General features: G+C 23.3%; 2 protein-coding genes across 9 annotated transcripts; both read left to right on the top strand.

The window, feature by feature from the left end:
- The first annotated feature begins 3,722 nt into the window (after positions 1-3,722).
- On the top strand, positions 3,723-12,013 carry LOC126893630 (histone-lysine N-methyltransferase SMYD3). 7 transcript variants are annotated; one of them, XR_007701226.1, is made up of 13 exons: positions 3,723-3,851; positions 6,529-6,675; positions 6,734-6,905; positions 7,001-7,070; positions 7,127-7,254; positions 8,030-8,206; positions 8,262-8,453; positions 8,520-8,640; positions 8,990-9,152; positions 9,319-9,504; positions 10,480-10,576; positions 11,409-11,477; positions 11,855-12,007. XR_007701226.1 is itself a non-coding variant. In XM_050664011.1 (12 exons), the coding sequence occupies exons 2-11, from the start codon at positions 6,560-6,562 to the stop codon at positions 10,568-10,570; spliced, it is 1,416 nt and encodes a 471-aa protein (XP_050519968.1). In that variant the 5' UTR covers positions 4,118-4,269; positions 6,529-6,559; the 3' UTR covers positions 10,571-10,576; positions 11,855-12,004. The 7 variants fall into 7 exon arrangements, 3 of the variants coding, with proteins under 3 accessions (XP_050519968.1, XP_050519969.1, XP_050519971.1); XR_007701228.1 differs by lacking the exon at positions 3,723-3,851 and adding an exon at positions 4,113-4,269 and having other exon boundaries at positions 6,749-6,905; positions 11,855-12,013; XR_007701225.1 differs by lacking the exon at positions 3,723-3,851 and adding an exon at positions 4,118-4,269 and having other exon boundaries at positions 11,855-11,984.
- A 680-nt stretch (positions 12,014-12,693) lies between these two features.
- LOC126893626 (FHF complex subunit HOOK interacting protein 1A) lies at positions 12,694-22,426 on the top strand. 2 transcript variants are annotated; one of them, XM_050664000.1, is made up of 14 exons: positions 12,963-13,329; positions 13,469-13,653; positions 14,111-14,368; positions 14,434-14,827; positions 15,428-15,466; positions 16,820-16,990; positions 17,076-17,269; positions 17,549-17,691; positions 18,891-18,996; positions 19,208-19,326; positions 20,823-21,001; positions 21,134-21,296; positions 21,821-21,926; positions 22,013-22,426. In XM_050664000.1, the coding sequence occupies exons 1-14, from the start codon at positions 13,210-13,212 to the stop codon at positions 22,122-22,124; spliced, it is 2,289 nt and encodes a 762-aa protein (XP_050519957.1). In that variant the 5' UTR covers positions 12,963-13,209; the 3' UTR covers positions 22,125-22,426. The 2 variants fall into 2 exon arrangements, with proteins under 2 accessions (XP_050519958.1, XP_050519957.1); XM_050664001.1 differs by lacking the exon at positions 15,428-15,466 and having other exon boundaries at positions 12,694-13,329; positions 22,013-22,422.
- The last annotated feature ends 558 nt before the right edge of the window (positions 22,427-22,984 follow it).

The raw sequence follows: 22,984 nt of genomic DNA on the forward strand, positions 1-22,984 counted from the left end.
ACAAAGCACCCACGCTTTTATCACAATAATACTAGTATTTTTTGTTCATAATTATTTTAAAAATTATTTTTAACTTTTTAGTTCGATGTACTTTAAAAGCGTGTTTTTTTAGTTTTTTAAACTATATTTATTTTATACTTTTTAGTTTCATGTTATGATAGTAGTTACTATCAATATCATGGTTGTTACGGGTAACGGGAAATCAGGGTTCGATTCTGGGGAGGGAGTCTGAGAAACGGCTACCACATCCAAGGAAAGCAGCAGGCGCGTAAATTACTCACTCCCGGAACGTGGAGGTAGTGACGAAAAATGACGATACGGAAATCATCCCTCGTAATCGGAATGAATACTTTATATCTCTTAATTAGAATAAATCGTGTTAATATATTAATTTTAATAGTAATTAGAATATATATATTTATACAAATAATGCGACTTAACTACGTAAAAGTATCATGCACTAAGTATAGCTGTGTTTTATGGCCGGGCGGGTCGGACTAACGTTATACCCGAGGTATAAACGGCGGTAGGAATATATATATATATACGTAAGGCGCATTAGACGCGGGCGTTATTGGTCAGTCAAAATAAAAATTTGTTTACATATATATAATATTGATGACAAGCACGCGTGTACGGGTACGATAACTAAAAATAAATTTTTATAGGAATAGTGTACCGTCGTATTGTGAGCGAGGCGTGGGGAGGGGTGAATGCGTATAACAGTCTAGTCTAGACAACGGAATATGCGATAACGCGTGGCGTTTGGAGAGTTACAAACTTACAAACAACAAACAACAAACAACAACAAACATACACGTGAAACTAATAAAAGCGTGTTAATAAAGGACACCCTAACAGAGACTAAAGAAAATGGTTATCAAAAACATTAAAATATATAATAGTAGACCCTTTATTTATTAAACGTTTCTTGTAGACAATAATGTCGACAGATATCTATTAATAGAANATCATGAGTGACGGCGAAATGTCCTAGACCGGCTGAACCTTGTCAATCGGGTATTCTATTATACAGAGTGTTCAGTAAGTCAGGAAACGGGTTTCTATTGTTCTCATTGTTTGTAACAATGAGAACAATAGAAACCCGTTTCCTGACTTACTGAACACCCTGTATACTAGAATACCCGATTGACAAGGTTCAGCCGGTCTAGGACATTTCGCCGTCACTCATGATATATAAATTTATTATTAACTCCTTTTCGAAAAATTATAATTATTTTAGCCTAATCCTTCATTGCACAAGTACATAAAATCCAGTATAATGATAAAAAATTTTTTATTTATATAATGTCACAAATTATTTAAATTTAATTTGTACTTAATTTAATTATTAAAATTAAATGTTATCATAATTATAATATTAATTGATATTCTTTCATTCAAACTATTAATACTGTTGAAGTATAGTATGCTCTTATTTATTTGTATATATAATAATAAAGTGATATGTATCATAAATTAGCAAATACCAGTTTTTGCAAATTTTGTATATTAACACGCTTATATTAGTTTCACCTATATGTATGTATCTATGTATGTTTGTAACTCTCCAAACGCCACGCGTTATCGCATATTCCGTCGTCTAGACTAGACTTTCAACGCATTCACCCCATCCCACGCCTCGCTCAATACACGCCGGCAATACTATTCCTGTATAAATTTATTTTTGGTTATCGTACCCGTACACGCGTGCTTGTCATCAATATTATATATAATAAACAAATTTTTATTTTGACTGACCATTATCATCCGCGTGCATACGGCTTACGTATTTATTCCTACCGCCGTTTATACCTCAGGTTTTACGTTAGTCCGACACGCCCGCCTACAAAAACGGCTATACCTAATGCATGATACGTTTACGTACTTAAGTCGCTTTACATGTTTATATATATTCTAATTACTATTAAAAATTATATATTAACACACTTTATTCTTATTTAAACATATAAAACTCATTCATTCCGATTACAAAGGATGAATCCAGTATCGTCATTTTTCGTCACTACCTCCATGTTCCGGGAGTGGGTAATTTACGCGCCTGCTGCTTTCCTTGGATGTGGTAGCTGTTTCTCAGACTCCCTCTCCGGAATCGAACCCTGATTTCCCGATACTCGTTACAACCATGATATTGATAGTAGCTACTATCATAACATAAAACTAAAAAGTGAAAAATAAATATAGTTTAAAAAAACTAAAAAAACACACTTTTAAAGCATATCAAACTAAAAAGTTAAAAATAATTTTTAATTTTTTTTTTTTTTAAATCATTGTTAGTTGAATCTGTTTTATTTATTTATATATTATACTGAAATTAATTATATAAATGTTTATTTTCAGAATTTAAATGATTCAGAAGTCAAAGTGATTTATCTGACTGGGCACCAACTATTAAAAAAGTTTTGGGTAATATTAAAATGTATGATATTTGGTCATTTTGGCCTTGACACCATTTAGAATTAATCAAAATATCAACTATAAATAAATAAAAAAAATTTGAAGTTGTTATGATAAGATGTAGAATATTTAGTGTAAGGTATCCACTTAAAACCTATTAAGAATGGATAATAATATATATAATAATGTATATATTTCTACACAAGATGATGCTTTAAACTGAGTATTCAAAATCATAAGTAAAGTTACACACCAAGTCAAAAATATATTATGATATCATATACAATGCATAGATAATATTATCTATGTATGATCATAGACAAGTTTTTTAATAAGAATCTTTTAAATAATTAGTATTTGAGTAAAAATGTATACTATAATTTTTTAATTTAAATAAAATGTATTGCTTTAAATAAGCTTGAAACTTGTATTACTAGAGTTATATATTTTTTTATTGTTTTTTATTATTACAATAATCAAATAAATAAAACATAATAAATATGGCTTTAAACATTTTACGGACTTTAATTTTAACGGACTCGAACTAAAATTACCACTGCAAACTCGGTGACTCTACGACCAATAGCCACCGAGTAATAAACTATCCAAAATTCGGGGTTTTGATTATTATATTGGGGAAACTTGCCTGAATACCACTAATCAGTTGCTACCGGTCCGACTCGGTTAATGAATGTACTCATTTTTATTAATTTACTAGATGTTTAGTAAAGGTATAATTTAATCACTCGTTAACTCAACTTTTTGTCGGTATTAAAATAATTTGTACTTAACAAATTAATTTACGGATATAACAATTCTGCCTTGAAGTATAGTATAATTTTATATTTTAAATAATCAAAATACTACTGGATAGCCTAATAAAGTTCGTTTATTACGACTTAAATTATGTTTTAATTAATTGTAATTAATTGAATTTTTACACACTATTAATCATCTACACTATTGGAAAATTGTTATATTAATGTAATTTGCAACCATATATTCGCTGAATTCTATATACAATTTACTTAATAAATTGATTCGAATTTAATGAATATTAATAATATGCATTATTTCTTTCAACCATATAAATAAATGTTATTAAGTTAATATTTGTTATAAATAAAAATAATGCTTTATTTTTCATTATCAATCAAAATTATAATCAGTTAATATGTTCTTTTTGGACAGCCATCTAGTGGTGAATGCTAACACCAAAGTGACTCAGAAGGGGGTTGAATTTTCTTCAGTAACTCATCCTAACGTCGCCTCTATGGTTCGGCTTGGCGGGAATAAGATTAATTGTATGATAATAAAGTAATAAAAAGTTGTTATCTAAGATATCCATGACCTATGTGGTCATGAATAATAACCAGTAATGATGAAACCTTATCATAATACAGAAACTAAATCTGTAAATTTAAACTATATCAGTAAGTATTAATCATAAATAATATTATACACAACTATAATGAGTCATGAGAATAAAAATTATTCATTTAAATTGTTTATGAAATATAAAAAAAGCACCTTGGTAGTTTTATGAGAACGTTTGATAAGGCATCGTCACTTATCTATTCTTATCTATACATATATAAATATAGCTCTCTAATTATGTATGCTCTAAAACTAATTAAAATATTGCAACTCTAGTTAATGTCAAGTTTATTTAATTAATAAATATTTTAATTATATGATATGGTTTAAAGTATTTGTTTAATTTTTAATTATTTAAACAACAAAATATCTTAACATTTAATTTAATAAAAATGTTTATGATATTATATTTTATCTTAGAATACAGTAGCTGGTGATTTCGTTTGCAATGATATTGTCTCTGTAATTAATATAGTTAGTAACCTAATAAATTATGTATCAATTATAACATTTGGTCTTGGACAATATTAATTTTTTAAGTTTTAATACACTAAAATATTTCATAAATTATAATTCATTTAATTAGTTAACTTTAAAAAATAGGAAAATTTATAATACTTTTTTTTATTAATATATATAATCGAAAAAAATAATATTAATATTTTTTTTATTGGTTTATTAGTCCAATGTTTTTCTCAATGTATTAAACTGAAAAAGATTTTTATGTTCATCCCTTTTATCCTTTAAGATTGTCGACTTCAATTTTTCAAATGACTACATACATAATTAAGTAGCTTAGTTATGAGATAATGATCTATGAAGAAATTTATTGGTCTTAAGGACCAGTTTTTAGGAAGTTAACATATTTATATCTATTTTAGATAAAGAGTATGGCTGTGAAATGTCTAATTTTAAAATTGCAGCATCCAATCTTCATATCCAGTCATTACTTTAGATTATTAAAAACTCCTGAAAGGTTGAAAAGTTGTTATCAACTAAATTTAACAATTTAAAGTAATGAATGTAGATTAAAAGTGAGTGCTGCTATTTTTATAACAAACCAAACATTTCCCACCCATACTCTTCCTTTCACCTAGTTATAAATATGTCAATAATTTCTGATAAAGTGGTTCAAAAGCTGTTATTTTCTTAATAAGATCATTATCTATTAAATAAGCTAGTTATTTAAGGTTGTTACCATTAAAAAATAAAATTTGACACCATTTTAAGTCATAAAAGATGAACATACAATATTTTTACTATTAATATATTGAGAAAAACATTAAACTAAAAAAATCCTATAAAATATTCTATAACTTGTTTTAATAATCGTCATTATCAGGTCACAGTTAAAACATGAAATAAACAAACACATTGATACAGATAAAAAAATAAATGAAATAACAACAGAAAACATTATATAATTTTTTACTTATTATTTTCTTTATTTAATTATTTACAGTCATTCATATATTTATTTTGTAACTAATATTATGATTATTTTCCAAAACGAGATTGGTAAACAGAGTTGGAATTATTTTTTTTTTATTTAATTTCTGAAATAAGCTATTTATATCTAATTAAAATTTTTCAGATTGTTTTTTAAATATAAAAATTTCCACAACTACAATTCAACATAAAAATACCACTATTATTAAAATTATTACTTTGATTTATAAATTGTCTTTATTTACTATTAGTTTGTTAAATTAAATTATTATTAGTCTTTTAAGCTATCCGATAAGTTATTATAATATTTTACGTAACAAAAACTTTATAATTTGATATAGGTCTATTTTTAAATACATTCATTTTTATTGATTAATGTATTTTGTTTACAGTATTTATTTCAAAATTAATTTTATAAACAATAATGATATTAAGCTCTTGCTGGTAATTAATACTATTTATAGAAATTCTTTTTAGCCTATAAAACATTTAGTTTAAGAAAGATTTATTTTGTATGATAATAATCTTCCTACAACAAGAGAAATACCATTTTACCATTTGATTATCGAGAATCAAATATGTTTTTGTACATATTCTTTATATAATAAATTGAAATTTATTTTTGATAATAATAATAGTGAGATCACAAAAATTAATTTTGTTATTGAATTGTGTTTTTAAAGTAAATTAATTATTTTTATTAATTTGATTAAATGAGATGACCATATTTCAGCTATTATCTCTAAATAAAATAATGTTTCATCTTTATATTTAAATTAAGCTTTAATAAATTTATGATAAGTATTAGAAATTTCATAATGTGCATATAAACCTTAGATACATTTTTTTCCAGTTGTCATATTTGAATTTGAAAACTTTTTGGCTAATCACATGTCAGTTTTTTAAGTGTTGAGCAAAAAAAAAAAAATATTATTTATGTTTAAATGTTGTTCTCATTTTTTGTCCACCTTAAACACTGAACTACTGCTCCTATTTATTATTTATAGATTTTTGATTGTGTAAAATGGAATTTTGACACATATAATCATATTATGAAAAAGTTAAATATTTATTTAGATTAAAATATACCTTTTTAAACTTTTAGGATAACTTTGATAGTGATGTTAGTGTACGTTTATTACTATTAATATGAGTCCATTAGTTCGTAATAGAATTTTCATCTGCAATTAATTAACTTAGTATCAAAGTTTTAAATATATAAACTTCTATTCATATCATTAAAAAAATATATCATCACAATTTATAATTATTTTTCTTTTTCAGTTTTTTCTAATTTTTTATCAAAATTTTTACTATGAATAAAAAAAAAAAAATTATTAAGAGAGGTGATGTGATTTTGGAAGATAAACCATTTGTTCATGCTCTGAAATCATTGTTCAAAAATGAAAAATGTGATTACTGTTATTCAGCGTAAGTAATAATATTATTTTATTGTTTTTAAGTAATACTAATAAAATATAAAATTTAGTGAAAACTTATCTAGATGCTCAGGTTGTCAATATGTTCTTTATTGTAACCGTATTTGTCAAAAATTATCCTGGATAGAACATAAACATGAATGTTGTAAAATGAGAAAAATATTTCCAAAAGTATTACCTGATGCTGCTAGAATTATGTCTAAAATAATAATTAAGTTAAGAGTAATTACTTCAAATTTAATTTAATTTATATAATACTATTGTTTTTACTAACATACTTTCAATAAATTTTTCTTTTTTTTTTATTATATGTTTAGAATGGAGGACTTATTCAAAAAAGTTATTATGCACCAAATCGTTCTAGGACTTTTCAAGATATGATGTCACGTAAATATAAAAATTATTTTTAATTTACATTTACATTTTTTTACTTCTATATTTAGATTATCCTGAACTTAAAAAAGATAAACAACGGTTAGATCATTTTAACTCACTTTTTGAAGTATTAAAAAACTATATGGGGGAGTCTGGTTTACCAAACACTGTTGAGTTACTTGGAATTTATGGTCGTGTAAGTAAAAATCACCATTAAAATCTTTAAATTTTTTTGTTTCTATTGAGATACTTTGAAGGTCTAAAATTAAAGATATGTATCTACCAATTTCTTACTTTTCAGGAGAACAAAATTAAATTTTCATTTTCCATTTAAGTTAATGGAAAAATATTATTTCTTCTTATTCCATTCAATATAATTGTTAGTGCATCATTTTCACATTAAAAATATTTTTTATATCAGTTAAAATAGATTTAAACAGTATATTTAATAACTTACTTTTTAAATAGTCTAATAATCGAAAAATCTCATTAATATATTTAGCATTTTTTCTTTAAATGAAAAAACCTAATTATCTGTGAAAGTCAAGTATATATTTTTAGAAAAAAAGATGTAATATTTTTATTTTTATTTAATGATTAAAAATATATATTAAATTAGTTAATATTTAGAGTTATTCTGTTATCATGACTACTCATTTACTTCCAAAATAATATTTATATAAATCAACTTTTAAGTATTATTTTGATCCGTATACATATGTATACTTTTTAGGAGTGTCAACTTTAGATTTTTAGATGAAGTGTTTAGATTATTACATACATTTTTTACCACAAATTTTTTTAAAATATTTGAATTGCCATTGATTTTTAAAATTTTAAAATTTTTAAAATACATCAAATGTTTTGGACATGATATCCAAATATCCCCATCTTTTCTAAAACCAATACAAAGTTACCTAAGAGAATTTAAATTGCAATTGAGTAAAATAAAAATTTTGATTACTTTTCAGATGTGTATTAATGCATTTAATATACTAGATAATAATTTAAATACAGTTGGTACTGGAATCTATCTAGCTGCATCAGTGTTAAATCATTCATGCACACCTAATGCTACTGCTACATTTGATGGAACTACCTTGAGAATTCGTGCTTTAATGGATATTGAACCGTCTGATCCAGAATTAGTAATTAAACATATTTTTACTGTATTATATGTATTAATATGTAATTCTAAAATAGCATGTATATATATCATATTTGGAGCTTATGCAAACAACCAGTGAGAGAAGATGTGAACTTCAAAAAAATTATTATTTTATTTGTGAATGTCAACGATGTACAAACGACAACGAACAAAATTTTGTTAATTCTATGATTTGTCCTAATATAAAATGTCAAGAAGGAATCCCCATGGAACTTAATAAACCAAATGTATATTTAAATTTTTGTTTATAATTTAATAGATTTTCATTTTTTATAATTAATAAAAATGAATAGGTTTTGGATACTGTGACATGTTCTAAATGTTTATTAAAAGTTGATGATAGAATAGTTGAAGAATTTTACAATGTGACAGAATTCACTAATTTTCAACTTCAAAAAATGAAAGATATTGGGTGTATCCTTTTTATAGTTTTATATTATTTTAATAAATGTACCTATACAGTGAAATATTTTATGCAAATACCTATATAATTGATATATTTAATTTCAAATGAATGCTCCAAAACATTTTTAGCAAACACCAAATAATTGTAAAAAGAATTTTTGGGTCTATCTAACCTTTATAATTTTTAAATGACACATTTTAATTAAAAAAAAAGTGAAACTTAAGAAATAAATTCATCTTGGTGATAATATTAAAAGAAAAGACTAACAAGTAAATTGTTTGACTTATTTCAAAAATAATGTTTTTTTTTAATGTTTAGAAAATATTATATTAAAACAATTTCCTATTTTATAATCAGACTTAGATATTTGTAAAATGTGTTTAAAAAAACAAAATGGAATCTTTCATCCAAACAACATACACCATGTCAAAATATTAGATTTAGCATTTGAAAGTGCAATAAAAATGGAATTATGGTCTGAAAGTTTAAAATTTGGAATTAAACTAATTGAAGGATATAAGTAATTCATATGAAATTCTATTTACAAATTTTAACAAGTTTTTCTAAATGTGGAACTTATTATAGTTCTAGATGATTAAATTATAATATATGTTGAATTTATTTTTTAATTCTTAAAAAAATGTAGATAACCTTTCTTTTTTTTTAAATGTATAAATTTTTTTTAGAGTTTACTATGGTAATTATCATCCATCTTTGGGTATTTTACTAATGAAGCTATTTAAGTTATGTTCAATTGTTGAAAATGCAGAAACAGCTGTCCAATATTTGAAAAAAGGAATGTCAGTTCTAAAAATTACTCATGGCGAAGATCACTCTTTGTACATTAATGAAGTTGTTCCTTATTCTAAAGAGTTGAGTCAATTTTTTTAACTGTATGATTAAAAAAATTAAATATAGATATACTAATAAAATATTTTTATTTATATTTATTTATGTATTCATGTATTTACACATAATTATTATTTTTTATTACAATTATATTTTATAGAACTCAGTATGTACTGTCATCTATTAAGTTACATTTTGCTACGATTTCTAAAGATAAAAATAATACATTATATTTTTCTCTAACGATAGACCAACTTTTATCCTTGAGTAGTTCAGTTTAAAAAACTTCTTGCTAGAAAAGAATCGTAATGATCCAATTAAGCTAAATTCCTAAGTTAGATCTAAAGAATCTGTTTTAATAAAATAAATTTACTTTTTAAATTACAAAAGCCTATAAACCTAAAACCCTTTGAAAATATCTTTTACCTTTTAAAGGTATATTTGATTTAAAAAATATATATTATATTATAATAAAGTAACAAATATATAATTTTTCCTCATTTTTTACTATTAGAAATTTAAAATTAAATCTAATTTTATAATTGGGAAATTAGTAGATTAATTTTTTTCATCTCAATTTCGAAGTGTGAATTAGATATTCGTATACCTTTTACCTATTAATATTATGATTGCATTCCAGAGTTAAAAAGTGGCATAATCTTTTATTTTTCCCAACTTAAAATAATTAGTTTATATCTATATTAAAAATGTACTGCATATTATATTTTTTTTTATTAATTTTCAACTAAATACAACTAATTTTTATTCTAAAATCACTAGTTAAACACTGTCTTAAACATTTTACTATAAGTACTATATACACCATTAGTGTAAGTACCCAACCCTCTAAAAATTCATGAAAAATGAGTATGTATTATTATGTAAATATTTTTTTTTAATAAGAAGATTGAATATAGACTGCTTTTCAATAAAAGTGCACTTATCCTAAGAATACAAATAGTAGAAAAGCCAGTAACGTATTTAAGAATTTGTTATAGAGATCTTCGTCTTTTTTCACCTTCGAATACATTATTTTTGAGTCGACGAGGGTCCAGATCTCAAGGACATAGTAAATACAGTGCTGAGTAGTACAAGGTACTTATGAAATATAAATTTTAGAGTAACCATACTTAATATTAACTAGGATATTCATCATATATATATATATTTGTTAGTATAGCTTAAACATTTTTAATTTTTGTTCGAATGTATATATATATATATATGCTTATGTAATTACACTCTTTGACATGGTTTTAGTTCTATTATGATTATTCATGAAAATTTATGTTTGACAATTTTACAATTGTTATATATATATATTTAATTGATTTTAAATCCCCCCCTGTGGGCAGGTAAAGGGTCAGATATAAAAAAAAAATATACCAAATGAAAGGTAATGATATCATGCATCTATATAAAAAAAAATTATATTGATTTGGTTATTTTTAAAAAATTAAAGTAATTTTAAGTAAAAAAAATTGAAAAAATTTCGAAAATTAGCGATTTTTAAATTTGTAATTTTTTTGGAGGTTTCCCCCATTTACGGGGAACGAGGGAATTTTTTTCAATTTTTGAGGGTAATGTCTTCGACTAGATACGATTTGTGATCTTTTGACGTATCATTGAAAGAAATCGGTTCGGTGAGAGCTGAGAAAAAGTGGTAACAGACACAAAAAAAAAAACACATCTTAGTAAAACCAATACCTTTTCAGTTTCGCATCGAAGCTAAAAATATATAAAATCGAGAATTTTAACACAAAAATAGCATATGGTAGCCATTTTCACCATTAAGACAAAATATAGTTTGACATTTTTTTTTCATTGTTAAGTATATTACATAAGATTTAATTTATGATATATATAAAAGTGTCAGTATTTCCAAAACATTTTCAAAAACTAAGTTTAAAAAGTTAATTTTTTATAGATAAGTTATCATTTTGGATCCCCTGTGGGCAAGTGAAGGGTCAGATTTTCAAAAAATATATACCAAACGGTAGGTAAATATCTAATGTATCTATAAAAAAAAATTGTTTCTATTCATCTAATTTTCAAAAAGTTATGGCAGTTTTAAATAAAAAATGTTGAAAATTACTGATTTTTCAAGTTATATTTTTTACGGAGATTTATGAAATTTTTTTCAATTTTTGAGGACAATTTCTTCAACTAGATACGATTTGTAATATTTTGATGTAAGGTTAAACAAAATCGGCATAGTGGCATAGCTAATAATAAGTGGTAATGGACATTGACAAAAAAAATAATAAACACATCATAGTAAAATTAATACCTTCTTAGCTTCGCATTGAGGCTAAGAGGTATAATAAAAATAAAATCGAAAAGCGTATTAAATGATTTTGTTTTATATTTTAGTTATATGGTTTTGGTGATTGGCCAAGTACAAAATTCAAAAGCAAAGTCACACCGTCGTAAAACAATCGGTTCTTAAACCCAGAATTGGTTTATTAAAAATTTAAATATAAAATAACAATTATATGGCGAATAATTTTGCAAATTATTTGTTTGCCTATTCTATTATAAAATTTAAATATATAAAATTTTCAATATGGGTAAAAATTTGTCAACAAATTTTGTACTATATATATTTAACATTTTCGTCCTTTAATATACTTAAGATAACTGTCTTTGTTTTAAATTGTAAATTGGAATAATATTATTCCATAATACTAATTATTATTATCATTATCATTTAATTACTATTTAAATAAATCATATTTTTACTTGGATACTTTTTAATTTTTTATTACATTTATAAAATCAAATAATTTTATATGGACTTTTTTTTTCATTTTCCGACAACCAATATTTGTTTTTGGTATTATTCAAAGTATTCTATTTATAAATGTTGCAATAATTTCTTTTTAAATTTCTTAAATATTTTTTTACTGAGGATTAAATATTTGATTATATTAATTATAATTTAGCTCAGTACACGAGAAAATTAATACTCCTTTTTTTTGCAATTTTGAAATCACGGAGTTAACGAATATAAACAACATGAAGTCACAAAATTGTCAGGGAGTTTATTAGCTGGCTATTTAAGGATTAAACAAAATTTTTTGACGCAAATCACGACAAATTTTAATAGTATTATTCTTATACTCTCAATGCTGCGCTCCTTTACCGTTAGATAGCGACGCTCTTTATTTGAATTCCAAGTCGAGCTGTCACGTCACGGCACCAATACGACTTAGATACCAAGCGACGTTGTGCAAAGACTGTCTCTCGAATGTGACACGCTATCCTTTGCGGTTAGCTTTTACCACCTTCTCTAGGTCGTGCTACAAACCCTTGGTTTCCAAAACGAGATTATCGATATATATCTTGTGGTTGATAAATCCACCTTGGTGATTGTATTAGATATTCTCAGATAACATAACTATGTATCTTTATCAATATCTGATTATCAATTAATACACTTTTAGATAAGAAGGTAGTGAGAAAATTTTAATCCATAATGTTAAATTGTCTTGAGTAATAGGTGACTAATGTTGTTATTTAGTTACACAACTGTGTTTTATGACCAGTGATTGTTAATTTTGTTATTAATTCGCATTATAAAATATTGCTACTGTTAGTTGTTAATAATTCTCACTTTGGTCAATATGTAGCAATTTTAAATAGAGAAAAAAATGTTTAGATAAAATTTCAGGTAGCTGTACAATCAATTTGTTTGAAATTTGCGATATTTAGATAATGAATGTAATATGAGTTGGTTCAAACGAACTAAAGGTTTTGAAAAAATAGATGATTTTGATTTATCAGCATGCTTTGACAGCTTCAATAAGCATTGGCAACAAACATTTGAAATTATTGATAGAATTCAAGTAAGTAAAATTAAAGAAATAATTACAATAAATAACTATTTGATGATTCTTTAGAAATTTGTTTTTATAAAGTAAATTAATATATCTTTTAATTTAAGTAATTTCTACTTTATTCATAATATAACTGGGATTTTTTTAGACAACAAAAGGAGTGATTAAATATGATGATATTTCAGCAGTTATAAATCATTTAAACCAGTTAGTTAAATTATTACTTCTGGATGTACAATCAGCTAATTCAACCAATCAGTCACCATGTTTAGAATATTTTTTAAATAATCAGTTATTAGGAAAATTATATTCATGGAGTTTAAAAACAGATAGGTGATGATATTTTATTTTATTACACGATTATAATTTATTGAATTATGTGTATGTTATCTATGTTTTGATAAATTGCACAGCAATAAGATTTAAATAACTGAAAAAAATATTAAAATCATGTTTAAGGCGATAACAGATTCTGGAGGATTGGGTGATAATCATAGTTAGAAGGCAAATATCTTTTCAAAAAATTAGTTTATCAAAAATGGCCCCGGTAGAAATGTTGACGCTATTGTCATGATTAATTTAACATATTTACCATCTAACTCTAATAATACTATCCTCGGAATCTTTAATTGTTTAAAACTTATCTGCTGCATCATAATATAGTATTTTGATGATGCCGGTTAAATATATCAATAGTTATTAGTATTCTATTCAAAAATTATTTTAATTTAAAATTAATATAATTCAATATAAATTAATATTCAATAAATTTTCTTTATTATTTGAACAGATACAAAAGTTATTTAAAAGCTGAGCTACTTAAAATTTACAGTATTTTATTAACAGAATTCAGAGGTTATAATATTCTTCTTGATGACTCTATATTAAATCCATTACTTCTAATATTAAATTCATGTGATGGTGATTCTTTATCAGTGACAAATGAAAAACATTTAGTGACTGTTTTAAGACAATTTTGTATTCTTCTTTCTCATCACTCCAATATAATAAATAGTATATTGAAAAATAATTTTAACAAAAGCTCTAAGTAAGTTAGTTATTATTTAAAATGTTGAAGATTTTATACAAAAAAATTGTATTTTATCTTTACAGATGTATTGTTCTTTCATTACTAATGTCATTTATTCATCGTGATGGTTCAATTGGGGAAGAAGCTCGTGATGCTTTATTAATTTTTGTTTCTCTATCACGTAGCAATGAAATGTTAGCTAATACTTTAACATTAAAATCAAATGTCAGTCCTGTGTTGGCTACTGGTTTAAGTGCTTTATATTCTGTGTTACCACGGAAATTAGATTTTGAAAATGATACATATAGATTAACTCCAGAAAACATTGAAGATGTCCCAGAACTTAGTAATTTTTTGGCTTCTGTAGAATTATGTAATGCTGTTGCCAAAATATGTCATAAAACAGTACACGATCAACTTTTGGATTATTTATATCATGGATTTCTTTTACCAGTTGTTGCTCCAGCATTAATGCAGGTAATAATATAAAATTATATAATTATAATATTCAATGATAATAGTTTAAATTTCAATATAAAGTTTAAATATATAAAGTAAAGAAAAAAAAATGTTTGTTTCACCTTGTCAGTTCTTCCTGTGTTTCACTATGAATATATTTAAGGAGAAAAAATGAATTAATTAAATTTACTAGGAACATCTATTTATTGCCTAATATTTTTTTAACACATCATCATTATTCTTGTTTTACAATCCAGAGAAATTTGTAAGTTATTTTTAAAACGGCATTAGGCTTCTTGAATGAATTAGCTTCAAACACTTTATATTATAAAAATTGATCAATTGTGGCTTATATGGTTTAAAATTAAATTTATATTAAAAATACTAGTTTAATACTAAAAAATATTAAAAATATTTAGCTCAAATAGCTACAAAAACCGCTAAAAAATTCCAGATACGTATTATGCAAACAATGATACAGTCAACATTAAATACATACTATGTTAGTTTTATTTTTAAATTTCTAATTAATGATATGTGAATTAAATCTTAACCATTATCTCAAATTTATTTAATGTAATATATTACATTATTAATAAAACATTATTATTTGTCTAGGAAATCGAAAGTAATTGTAGTAATTCTCAGGTTCTAAGGGTAAAATTATTATTTCATACTGAATTGTTAAATGTAGCATGTAATTTTTTTGCATCATAGAACTGCATGGTTAAACTCTTTAATTTTTTTTGGTTCAGTTTTGAATGAGGTAAAATAATTTTCTTTAGATATATCTTTCAACATTTATAAATATGACAAGACACAAATTGTGTATATTTTTTTAAATTATATATAATTTACAGTTTTATTATTCTTGATATTTTTTATTTCTATTTAAAATTATTATATATCCTATTAGTTTTCATTATGAGATTAATATCTGTCTATATCTATATCATAACTCACAAAATTAATAAAATATTGAGAAAAAATTTGGTTTTTTTTAGTAACATTTATTTATTTATGTATTAGTTATCAACTACTTTTTAATATCATCTCTTATATCTTATATGGATATCAACTTTTTTTAATGGAACAAATACATATTTAATAACTAACTTATTAAAGATTAATCAAGAAGTATATAAGACTAAAAAAACTAAAAATTTTTTCGCAACTTTGTATTTATTTTGAAAGTAATTTTTTAGATTATGATATACAGATCACTCTGTATTATTGAGTTTAATCATTTATTAAAAAAAAAAATTATCTCTCTATAATATTCATTGTAATAAGGATTTAAACATTTTGTGTAAACATTTCTTAGGTGTAAAAAAGTTGTTTTTTACATAATGTTATTTATATTCAATAAAATTTCTTAAACTTCTTATAGATTATAATAAATTATATCTGTACCTGCACATTCAATTTTTTCTGTTAATTACTATAATTTTTTTTTATAAATTTGTATTGTATATAAATATGTAAATATTTCATATTCATATTAATATTGATATGTTTGTGATTTTTCTCTATTTAAAAAGAATGTGTAAACAAAAATCACTTAACATTAATATTTTCATTTTTATATCAGCATTAAATAAATTTTATATTTGCAAATTGAGTATTAAGTAGTTAATATTTGAAACCGCTTGTGTTTTATTTTATTTTTATATTGCTGTCATAAATTTTATATTTTGCCTAATGATAAGAATAGTGGCATAAGTTGATAAAACATATTCAATAGGAAAGATAAAATAAAATGAACAATTTTTTACTCTTTTAATATAAATTAATTATTGATAAGACACTGTAGCAGAAATAATTTACTTAATTAATAGAACTTTCCTAGATTAAAATTTACTGTTTCTTATTCATATCATAAAACTCAGAAAAATAAAAAATAAATTTAGTTGTGTTTCTATTCTTGCTGATAGGTAATATATAACTAGATCATTTAGTTAAATATTTTAAATTTTTAATAAATTTTATTTAAAAATAAAATATTTTAAGGTGGCTGAACAAGAAGTAGCTACGGCAACAGTATATCTAGATTTACTATTTCGAAGTATTACACATCCTGGATTATTACAAACATTTGTTAAATTTATACTTTGTGAAAGATTTGAAAAAGTTAAAATAATTGAATTATTCATTAATCGAATTAATAGTAAATCTCCTAAGGTATTTATTGTTGTTATAAATGTCTTAATTTATTTTTAATTAAGTGAGGATTTTATTGATTTAAAATTATTCTATTTTAATCTAGGTATGTACAGCTACTCTTGCCTTGATGGAAACAATTGTAGATTTAAATTGTGAAGATATCATGTTGGATTTAATACTAAAATATTTAGTACCATGCACTCATATAATGCTTAGCCAACGTTCTCGAATTAAGCAAACAGATATTTATTGTAAATCAGCTGATATATTTTTATCATTAATACCGGATTTATTTGAGTATGTATTTATCTATTATTTACAATTTTCTTTTGTACTTAACATGATCTACTTAATTAATTTAAAAATAAAAATATATTAATCTTTATTTATTTATTTTAATTCAATGGTTTTTTAATTTTTTTAATCATTAAGTTTTTTATTGTAATGTTTTTTGTATAATATTATAAGTTTTATGGTTTATTGGGTGTTTTAAGAATCATTAATGATATATTTTGTTAAATTGTTTGGTGGTTCACTAGCTTCTTTTCAATAAAATATTTAATATGCTTTTTTCAGGTATAAAGATATAAATTCCGAAGTTTTACACCTAGAATATTGTCAGTATTTATACTTTGCTCGTGTTAAGATAGCTGAAAGTGCTCGAGAAACATATAATTGGACATATTTGTATGATGGAGAAAATCCTTCAAATTCAATCAGTATATTGATTTTTAATTTTGCTTTTATTATAGAATTATTAATTTAAATGAGATGATCTAGTACTAAAAGTATAATCACAAAATAGACTTTTTCCAACAAAACTATAAAAAAAAACCCAGCATAGAGGGGTCGCGGCACAGAGTGACGTGGCATAGTTCGATCAAGTACAATGATATCTGATAGTGATTAAAATCACTATATTAAAAAAAACGCTTCGATGCAAATCTTTAGATAGTGTTTAATTTTAAAAAATTGGTGGATTATTCCAAAAGCTACATGATCTCCTATTTCCTTATTTATATCCTGATTAAGATAAAGTATGTCGAATGTAAAAGAGATATAAATATTATTTCTCATAAAAAATTGTATTGATCCATATATTTTTCAAAAAGTTATAGCATTATAAAGTTAAAAATGTAAAATACAAAATCGAGAATATTCACACAAAAATAACATTCGGTAGCCATTTTCACCGTGAAGACAAAATAAAGTCCGAAATTTTTTTTTACCATAATAAAGTATATTACATTAGCTTTAATTTAAGATATATATAAAAGTGTCAGACTTTCCGGAACACTTTCAAAAGTTAAGTTGAAAAAATTAATTTTTTGTGAAAAAGTTGTCATTTTAAATCCACCCTTGTGGGCAGGTAAAGGGTCAGATTTATAAAAAAAATATACCATATAACAGGTAAAGACATCATGCATTTATATAAAAGAAAATTTTTTTTGATTTGTTAATTTTTAAGAAAGTTATAGCAGTTTTAAGTAAAATAAATTGAAAAAATTTTGAAAATAAGCGATTTTAAAATTTGTAAATTTTTTGGAGGTTTCCACCATTTACGAGGAACAAGGAAAATTTTTTCAATTTTTGAGGGTGTTGTCTAGATGTAATGACTAGATACGATTAGTGATCTTTTGACGTATCGTGGAAAGAAATCGGTTTGGTGAGAGCTAAGTAACAGTGGTAACAGATAAAAAAAAACATATCATAGTAAAACCAATAAAAACCCATAAAAAGATTAGTTTTCTGTAGAAATAGTATATATTCTCTTTAGTTATATTTTTATAAAATATATTATATATTTTATATAAATATCTTTTCTATTTATTAGTATGGTATTAAAGTTTTCCTTTTTTTAATATAAAACTTACTATGTATTATTAATAATATAATGGTGTTATTTAATTTTGTTTAGTTGAAAGTAAAACAAGTGACACAGAAATTGATCAGAATAGCATTTTGTCAGCAGATGATAGTTCTAGTGGTTATGAAAGTTTTAAAACTGGAAAAGATGTTGAGAAGTATTTATAATTTATTTTTAACATTCATTTAAAAAAAAGACGGAACATAATAATATAGATAATAAATGTTAAATTTTGTACGATGATAGGCTTTTAAATATCAAATTTATAAGTTTCAATTTTTTGAATTTAATTATAATTAATACTTCAGTGTATTGAATAATTTATTTTAATGAAACAACTTGTATGATTTATAACTTTATTTTTACAGAACAAATGATGAAATGTTATCAAATTCTTCATCTCTGTGTGAAAGTGACTCTCCAACTTATTTTATTCGTCAGTCTTATTACAAAACTAAAGAATCTCATTTACAATATCCTTATTTAGGTAAATATAATTTTACTAAATTATACTTAAATTTGATCACGAAGAAAAAGTACATTAAGGATAGAATAAGATTGTTTAGTTTAGCAGAGATATAAATGCAATTTACATTGTTTGTTTAAAAAAGTAAATAATTTAAAAAAAAGTTCTAGAACGAGAAAATGAAAAAATATTTATTAATTATTTTATATACAGTATATATAGTAAGAAGTTTTTTTTCTCTTATATTTATTAGTTTACAGTATTAAATTTAAAAAGCGTTCTTTCAAAATTTCAATTTTTTATCTCATATCTAATGAAAATTTGTTTGTTCAAACTTGATTTTTATTTAATTTAAATAACACAAGAAAAATTTTAATTTTGTATTAAAAACAATAACTTTTTTACGATTGATATGTTTAGAAAATTCATACTAATTTTGAAAGCTGTTGAAATTAAAATTTAATATTTATTTATTTTGAATAATATGTCTAAAATGCAGAAATGTTTGTTTGAAACCCGTTTACAAGGTCAAAAGAATTGGCTATTGTTGTTTTTATAACTAGTAATTACCTGACTATACTCTTACTCCTCCTAGGTATAATAATGAGAATTATTTTAGAAGTACTGGTCCAAAAATTGATATCAACAAATTATTATATATATTCAGGGTGATTTTTTATCATAAACCACTCAATTACTTACAGAATAAATATAATTTAAACATTTTTTTTTTGTTATCTTTAGTTAAACATTTTTCTTGAATTATTAACTATGCAATACTTTTTAAGTTCACCCTTTATACCTGGTAAGGATGTCAGCTTTGTTTTTTTAAATGGGAACACATATTTTAAATTTAATAAAACATTAGAGTTTAAATTAATAGTAAATGACATTTGAACTTTTAATAACACTTTATTCATTTATTAGATATAAACATTTAAAGTTTTAAATTTTTAAGTTAATATTCATGTATAATACACAAGGGATTACAAATACAGGTAGCTAATTGGTTTTTTATGACATCAATATTCACAGGTACACATTGTTATTATCAATGTTATAAAAAGTATATCTATTGATAGTCATAATTGATAATGAATAATCCATAACTGTGACAGCAATGTTATAAAAGATCAGCTACCTGAATTTGTAATCCTTTGTATATTATACATGTATATTAACTTAAAAATTTAAAACTTTAAATGTTTATATCTAATAAATGAATAAAGTTATATTAAAAATTTAAATGCCATTTACTTTACATTTACATTAATTTAAACTCTAACGTTATATTAAATTTAAAATATTGTTTTCCCATTAAAAAAAACAAAGTTGATACCCTTACCAGGTATAAAGGGTGAACTTAAAAAGTATTACATAGATAATAATTCAAGAAAAATGTGTAACTAAAAATAACTAAAAAAAAAAAAAATGTTTAAATTATATTTATTCTTTAAGTATTTGAGTGGGTTATGATAAAAAAATCACTGTACATATTCTAAGAAAAAATTTTTTAGGTCCTTTTGTTGAAGCATTATTTTCAAAACTAGAAAATTTTCCGGAACAAGATTTTCGAATTAATTTATATTTAACCTCAGTAATGACACGATTAGCAATTTACAATAACCCACTAATTCAATCATTATTACTTAATCACTCAATGATTTTTCAACCTTCTATAAGATCTTTACTTCAGGTAAGCAATTTTTATAAGATATGAAGTTATTAAGTTTATTTTCATAAGAAAAACAATAAAAACATTTTTTAATGAAATTACTAGATTAATAGATGTGTTATTTTTCTGATATAATTGTTATTTAATTTATAGATATTAAGGTCTTTAAAGTACACATTAGAGAGTAAACTACAAGGTAATGTTGAAAAAATGAAATTAGCTGAATTGTTCTTTGTAGAGCGAGACAAAAAGTTCAATTATAATACCCAAGATAGTAGATGTAATATTGAAAAAAATGTTAAATATTTGTCAAGAGGTAAATATAATTCCTTAAAACTGAATTGTGAAATATTTATTGCTATTATAAATATAAATATATAGGAAAATGTAAGGCAAAACTGACACCTTAAGATGCTATAACTTAATTGTTACTAATGAAAGCAATAGAAAAAAAAACAGTATTCAAATAAATATAAAATAAAAACATTTTTGAGCTAAAAAAACTAAAATGAGACTAATTTACATCAGCTATCTTATTTACATCTTATTTTACTTTATTATTATTGATATTTTTATAAGAATTTTTTTTTATTTTTATTCTTAATCTTTAAATGTTACAAAGTACCTACATAGTACTTACATAGTTCAGTATTTAAGAAAACAAGTTTCTATTGTTCTCATTGTTTGTAACAACTGACTTGTTTCCTTACTGAACACTCTGTATAAAAGAAAGTTTAGCTTCCTGCTTAAAAGTAATTTTTTTAATTATTATATTTTAAAACTATATTATATACATTATAATACTATATTTAAATTAAATTAAATTCATGCTAATTTTAGGAGAATCAAAAAGACGTAGTATTTCTGATGCATTTGGAGCTATGTTCCGAAAAAATTTAAGCCAGAAAGAAGCTGTCTTGGAATCTACTAAAAATGGAGGCTATAGGTATGTATTTTTTACAAACTGTTATTTATTTTCATTATTTATTATTTATTGTAATAAAACAATTTTTTTTTTATACAATTAAAAAGATATTATAAAGAAAACGCACCTGAATCTCTAGACTTGCCAATTAATGCAATCATTTTCACTGAATGGTTAAAAGAGCTATCAGCTATTTGTCAAGAACATGCAATTAATTGATAAGATTTCCTAATTTTAATAAAAAATTTTTTACTAAACGTACAAAGTTTGTTGTTTAAACAAACTGAACTATTAGTTCAAAAGTTCTGCTCAAAATTGTTTTTAATATTAGATCTGTTACCTTAGTATTTTATTGGTTGATATATTTATTAAACTAATTTCTTAAATTCTTATAACTGTTAAATATGACTTTTGATAAATGAAATTATTTAAGTGTCAATCCTATAACCGTCCATTAATGGGTTTATCTATTACCATTAAAAAAAATTACTATACATTAATGAAACTTTATTTTATTATTGTTTTTTTATATTATCTCTAAGTTTGTTGAGTTGTTGTATTGTTATTAAAACATGTATGATATAATGATACAAATAAATCTTATAATGTTAAGTTATCTTTTTGATGATTTTGCTTAATAAGTTCCTTAGTAAAAATGTTACCACTTGTTGGTTTTACTTTATGGTTATTGAGCATAATGTTATTTTATAAAAATATAACAGTTTTTATATTAATTATTTTTTGAATTTTTAACCTGTTATCAATGTCTAAAACTTCCATTTTACTTAAAATACTGTGCAACTTTATAAATTCTTAGTTTTATTGTAACTTTATTAAAAACATGTTTTTATGTGTAACGTGGACTGTCTCAGTTATCTTTATAATTGAATCAATTATTTAAAAATTCTTCTAAGGATCAAAATTTAATAAAGTGAATCAAGTTCAATTTTTGAATATTTGTAAACAAATGCATTATTTATTGTAATATAATACTAAATATAAAGATTCAATACTTAAATGGTTGTTGATCAAAGTGTTATTTCTAAATTTTCATAAAATTAACTTGATTTATATTTTAA

Source organism: Daktulosphaira vitifoliae, unplaced genomic scaffold, assembly GCF_025091365.1.
Source record: "Daktulosphaira vitifoliae isolate Bord-2020 unplaced genomic scaffold, ASM2509136v1 Scaffold_1, whole genome shotgun sequence".
NCBI lineage: Eukaryota > Metazoa > Arthropoda > Insecta > Hemiptera > Phylloxeridae > Daktulosphaira > Daktulosphaira vitifoliae.

Bases quoted from the DNA above. Each gene is read 5' to 3' on its own strand.
- LOC126893630 (XM_050664011.1), top strand. From the start codon at position 6,560: ATGAATAAAAAAAAAAAAATTATTAAGAGAGGTGATGTGATTTTGGAA. The intron at 8,641-8,989 runs GTATCCTTTTTA...TTTTATAATCAG, and splicing joins AAAAATGAAAGATATTGGGT to ACTTAGATATTTGTAAAATG. The intron at 9,153-9,318 runs GTAATTCATATG...AATTTTTTTTAG, and splicing joins AAACTAATTGAAGGATATAA to AGTTTACTATGGTAATTATC.
- LOC126893626 (XM_050664000.1), top strand. From the start codon at position 13,210: ATGAGTTGGTTCAAACGAACTAAAGGTTTTGAAAAAATAGATGATTTT. The intron at 13,330-13,468 runs GTAAGTAAAATT...GGATTTTTTTAG, and splicing joins AAATTATTGATAGAATTCAA to ACAACAAAAGGAGTGATTAA. The intron at 14,369-14,433 runs GTAAGTTAGTTA...TTATCTTTACAG, and splicing joins AATTTTAACAAAAGCTCTAA to ATGTATTGTTCTTTCATTAC.